Genomic DNA, 5,514 nt, shown 5'->3' on the forward strand with positions numbered 1-5,514 from the left:
ATCTTTCTCTGTGTTCATCAGAACAAAGAAATGTATACAGATTTGGGAAAAACTCAAAGGTGAGTAAATTATGAGAGTATTTACATTTTGGGATGACCTATCCCTTTAAACCAAACACAAGATTTTTTATAATGAGACAAAGAGATCTTTCAGTAGCAAAAAGGCAGAACATTGGTCACCTAAATTCGATGACAACACCATTCTCCTTGCATATATATTTATGTAAATCTTTTTATCAACTTTTATGAGGTTAAATACAAACATTGCATAATTCATAAATTATAATGCAGGATTACAGATGAATATAAATAGATCAGAAACTAAACAGAAAACTTAATGGCAAACGCCGACATACCACCCGGTTTTACCCAATATAACAGTCATTTGTTTATCTAACCATAAATATGTCATCGTAAAGCACATTTCAACACTAATGCAATCAAAATCACTTTATTAAAACATTTATTTTCCAAACTAAATTATTATCAAATCAAAACCAGAATCAATTAAAGGACTCATTATGTATTCCTGAGCTTTAATTATCTCCAAAATATGAAATAAACATTCTTCATCTCTATTCATTGGACATCCGTACATCCTGTGGCTCTGGTCTATACATGTGGGGACACAAAAACATTGTGATTAAATAACCAAATAAAACACGTAAACTTAACAGGAGCAAGAGTTCATATCTTACTCTACATTATGATACTAAGGTCTTCATATCAAATTCAATTTTCACAATTTATTCAGGCATTGTCAAAATATTTAAACACACTATTAATGCACAACTGCACAACTCACCTTACAGGTGCATTTTCCTGATAAGGTCTATAAATACCACTGACTGTCTCTTCGGAGAGAGAAACATTCTTATGCAGATTATAGTTGTCTCCTGCAAATAAATGGTCATGATTTGATCTTGTTGTCAAACAATTTCTAAACCTGAGGAATAATCACAATCATCCTCACTGTAATAAAAACCAAACATACCTCTTGCTGTAAAATCAAAGAAGACATCGCCAAAAATCGATGATAACTTTCTTTTGGATGACGTCCTGCTGCAAGTGACACGACAGAAATGAAATAATTCTATGATTTTTTTTTGTCTTTGAACGTTCAGATAAAGAAAGCAGTTATACTCACCTCCTGCCTCGATACAGGACCACGAATATTACAATCACAACAATGAGAAGCAGAACAAAAGCTGCCAAACTTCCAAACAGAACGCCATAGAAACCGGCTCTTCTGCGGTAGAGCTCACACTGTGATCCATAGAACTCCTCAAAGTTAGAACGATCACATCTGGTCAGCGAAAGAAAGATCAGGAGAAAATAAATCATCAATACAAAGGTGAGAATTGATTAACTTATATTGGACATGATAACGATTTGCATTGCAGAACTTACTGGCAGTTTGGTCCATTTATCTCATTAAAGCATTTGCCATGTTCACTGCAGAAGTTGACATTTGTTTGACACGGTCCCACACAAACCCATTTTCCGTTCACAATCACCTTTGTGAAGTTTGCAAAATCCACAGAGCATCTCACAAATGATTGGAGATCTGAAATATCTACTCGCAGACAAAAGGGAACAATTCAACAATTCAAACGGAAAACATGTCAATAATCCAAAATTTTATACGATTTTTATATAAAGATATTACCTTTTGAAATAAGGGATCCATATTCCCAGAAATAAAAGATAACTTACTTGATATTTCCACCGCCTGCATAATAATTTCTGTGTTCTGAATGGAAACATTGCCAAGAGCTACACTGAGGTTTCCCAAAGAATTTGAGTCATTAAAGATTCTTTCCAGTGCGGGTCCCAGTTCTTGATTTAGGAAGATCATTTGCGAGTTATTGTTGGGATAGCTATATTCTGCAATGCTTTCAGCCATGACACTTCCTTTCCTAGAGAAAGAGAGAGAGAGAGAGAGAGAGAGAGAGAGAGAGAGAGAGTCTTAAAAGTTACACATACAGGTCTTAAAACTTACAAATACTGGTTTAAGTAAATATGTAATAACATGTTATTTTATAGACTAGCTTACTTTAGCTTTAAAATGTTTACACCTTTGAAGTTTTGTGAGTCTGCTCGCCTGCAGAGATCTGAAATCTGTCAAAATAATAAACAAACCAAACAAGCAAATAAGAACAAAGCTACACGTTTGAAAAAGACTCATACATTACTAGATTAAAGGTTTCTCAGTCAAAGCTTTTCGAAGATAAAAATAAAATATTACATGTTTTTTTGGCTGCTCCACGGATTCCGTGACGTAGTGGCATGTAAATTCGCATTCACATTCAAAGCAATAAAAAAATCGGTAAAATCGGCAAGCAATCTGAGATTTATTTTTAAAATGCTAACGATTCCGATATTCCCCAATTCTCATTTAGCGTAATTGTTTTCACATACTCTAATAAACTCAGCGATCGTGTGGTCAGAACCTCTCACAAGGTGTCTCGATCAGCTCCCTTGTTCCTGAGGTAGTGAATCGGTATCGTGTACAGTGTACACGGTTTCGGGCACTGGTGAGGACCCTGGTTCAGTACACATTATCAACAACGGGCAAAACCGACATCTAAATACTTGTACAAATGAGTAGGCCTACATATCAGTGAGTACATATCAGTGCACACATTTGGTTGATTATTAAATCTAACTGTTAAGTAGGTTGTGTTGCCTGCCTGTATAACAACGAGTGTTTATACATAACATCAAATTAAGCGTTTTCATGAAGTTCATTGAGCTCCTGCAATTTTGGTTAAACGTCTTCAAATCTTGTCACGTGATTTACGGTAAGGGAACATAGGGAGCATCGACGCTCCGTAGTTTTTGCGGTGAATTGTGGGATTTTTTTAGGGGAACGAATGTTTCAGTACACTGGAGGGTATTGCGAATGAGAGAGCCCTTAAAGGAGTCATTTGCCGGAAGTATGCCTACGTGTTTTTCTGGGTGTTATGAGTTGCCCATACATGTATTAGACACGTGAAATTGCAAAAGTTTAAGTGTCGGAACAAAATATGTATTTTGATACGTGAGTGACGCCATGGCTAAAGTTCGTGGACAACATGCAATAAAGTCGCTGCACAGAGTCCAGACTAGGAAGAGAGAGGAGTGGATTTATTTAATTTTTAGTGGAAATCCGTCAGAAACCATAAGTAAAAACCTGCTGGTTTGCGCGAATCACTGCGTATGGGTGCGCTGTAACTCATTATCATTTAAAGAGACATGCACCAAAACGGGTTGCTGTGAGCAGACCTGTTTTTGACGAGGCAAGAAGGGTTTTGTTTACACAGCCATTGAGTGTTTTTAAGCAAAATATGTCCCAGACATTTCATGAAGCTCTATGAAACCCATTTAAGCCTGACTGATTAGTTCAATTCCTTAAAGTCAGGTTTTAGACCTTCATTCCCGGGTTTCACAGCGACTTTTATGAAACAGCCCTCGGGGGTGTCAAACTCACTTCCTGGAGGGGCGCAGCTCGGCTCAGTTTAGCTCCAACCAGCTCCAAACCACACCTGCATGAAACGTTCTAGTAAAGCTCGGTCAGATTGAAGTTTGAGCACGCAAATATTTGTTGTATGCAGCTGTGAATATGGACGGAGAGCAGGATAGTGCAAGAATGAAAGAGGGAGACAGGTCACGCCACGACGAATCCATCTGGTCGCATCTCTTCACGTGATGCGAATTCGCAGATCAGAAATCACCAAAGTTGAACTTCGGTATGCAGGAGCATGCGCAACTTTGCAGCAGATGCTTGCGTTTCCGGTCTATCACATTCGCATGCGTATGAACAGAAGTCAATTGATCAAAAAGACTGGTGTGACCGGCCCTTAATCCTGAAGATCTTGATTAGCTGAATCAGGTGTGTTTGGATGGTGCTAAACTGTGCAGAGCTGCGGCCCTCCAAGAACTGAGTTTGACACCCCTATTGTAGACAGTAATAAATTCAAATGCAATGTCATTAAAAAAAATATCAATCCACAGTGTGAAAGACATCAGAGCTAAAGCATGCGGGTAAAGCTTTTTAAGAAAAGTGATATGACATACCTCACGTTTTAAAATTGCAATTAGATTTTTTGATTTTTGAGAGTTTAAATCTTCGTAGTCTTGAAGATATTCCATTATAATTCTTAAAGAGATATTTGCCCTCCTTGTGGGTATTTCTCGGCTGCAATATAAATATAGATGTTATACATGTATAAATATTTCAACAAATTTGTATTGAATGAAATGTATTATTTTAAATTGAGGGGAACACTCACAGAAGTTAACAGAAGAACCATTTACAAAATTGCAGAATTCCCCAAAAGTGAATGCTTTGCATTGACATTGACATTTTTCAGATATCGGATTGAAGATGCATGGGGACCCGTTACAGTTACATTGCACACAGTTTTGAGTTGTTGAAATTGAAGTGAGAATTGAAGACATTTCTGTGCCGGATGAACTTAACATGGATGTTGTTAATGTTAATTGAGTTGATGGGGATTGTATTGCTGTGGTTGACTTCAAAAGAGTGGTGTTTGTCTGGTGATTTGTTGATTCCTTTACTGTAGTTAAGGGTATTACTGTTGTTGGTAAAATTAATTCTGATGTACTCTTTTCTGCTGTGGTAGATGAAGGCAAAGGTGAAGAAGTAGCTGTGGTTTGTGTCTGCTGACTTGTTGATTCTCCTACTGTAGTTGAAGACATTTCTGCTGTGAGTGGAGTGAATGCTGATATACTTATTTCTGTTGTTGTAGATTGGGATGAAGAAACAGAGGTAGCTGTGGTTTGCGTCTGCTGGCTTGTTGATTCTCCTGTTACAGTTGATGATATTTCAACTGTGGATGACGTGAGTTCTGATGTTCTTCTTTCTGCTGTGGTAAATGAGGGTGAAGGTCTAGAGATAGCTATGGTTTGTGATGGTTGACTTGTTGATTCACCTGCTGTAGTTGAAGACACTTCTCTAGTAGATCCAATTAATTCTGATGTACTTCTTTCTGCTGCAGTAGTATATGGTGATGATGCAGGGGGCATTGTGTGTTGTGTCTCCTGGCTTGTTGATACTTCTGCTGCAGTTGAGGACAACTCTTCTGTGGTTGAGTTTAACCCTGAAGTAGTCATTAATGTTGTTTCAGAGGAGGGTGAAGGTTCAGAGGAACCTATGGTTTGGGTTTGCCCACTTGTTGACTCTCGAAATGTACTTGGTGATATTTGTGTTGTAGTTGATATGAACTCTGATGTACTATTTTCTGATGTAGTAGATAATGGTGATGAAGCAGGGGCCATTGTATGTTGTGTCTCCTGGCTTGTTGATTCTCCTGCTGCAGTTGAAGACAACTCTTCTGTGGTTGAGTTTAACCCTGAAGTAGTCCTTAATGTTGTTTCAGAGGAGGGTGAAGATTCAGAGGAAGCTATGGTTTGGGTTTGCTCACTTGTTGATTCTCCCACTGTACTAAATGATATTTGTGTTGTAGTTGATATGAACTCTGATGTACTATTTTCTGATGTAGTAGACAAT

General features: G+C 37.8%; 1 protein-coding gene across 3 annotated transcripts; it reads right to left on the minus strand.

Annotated features, from left to right (window-relative positions):
* Positions 1-249: 249 nt before the first annotated feature.
* On the minus strand, positions 250-4,188 carry LOC130410470 (mucin-12). 3 transcript variants are annotated; one of them, XM_056735161.1, is made up of 8 exons: positions 4,059-4,188; positions 2,056-2,120; positions 1,716-1,918; positions 1,410-1,575; positions 1,147-1,305; positions 994-1,058; positions 805-895; positions 250-611 (listed from the first exon to the last, which is right to left on the minus strand). In XM_056735161.1, the coding sequence occupies exons 1-8, from the start codon at positions 4,131-4,133 to the stop codon at positions 575-577; spliced, it is 861 nt and encodes a 286-aa protein (XP_056591139.1). In that variant the 5' UTR covers positions 4,134-4,188; the 3' UTR covers positions 250-574. The 3 variants fall into 3 exon arrangements, with proteins under 3 accessions (XP_056591139.1, XP_056591138.1, XP_056591140.1); XM_056735160.1 differs by having other exon boundaries at positions 994-1,061; positions 4,059-4,186; XM_056735162.1 differs by lacking the exon at positions 4,059-4,188 and adding an exon at positions 2,248-2,466 and having other exon boundaries at positions 994-1,061.
* Between the last annotated feature and the right edge of the window lie 1,326 nt (positions 4,189-5,514).

The sequence above is a fragment of the Triplophysa dalaica genome, chromosome 21 (genome assembly GCF_015846415.1).
Source record: "Triplophysa dalaica isolate WHDGS20190420 chromosome 21, ASM1584641v1, whole genome shotgun sequence".
Taxonomy (NCBI): domain Eukaryota; kingdom Metazoa; phylum Chordata; class Actinopteri; order Cypriniformes; family Nemacheilidae; genus Triplophysa; species Triplophysa dalaica.

What these genes read in the sequence shown, in the direction of transcription:
- LOC130410470 (XM_056735160.1), bottom strand. Translation starts at nt 4,133, where the DNA reads ATGGAATATCTTCAAGACTACGAAGATTTAAACTCTCAAAAATCAAAA. An exon ending in ATAAATGGACCAAACTGCCA is followed by an intron (nt 1,306 to 1,409) that starts GTAAGTTCTGCA and finishes TTCGCTGACCAG; the next exon opens with ATGTGATCGTTCTAACTTTG. An exon ending in CTTTGATTTTACAGCAAGAG is followed by an intron (nt 896 to 993) that starts GTATGTTTGGTT and finishes ATTTATTTGCAG; the next exon opens with GAGACAACTATAATCTGCAT.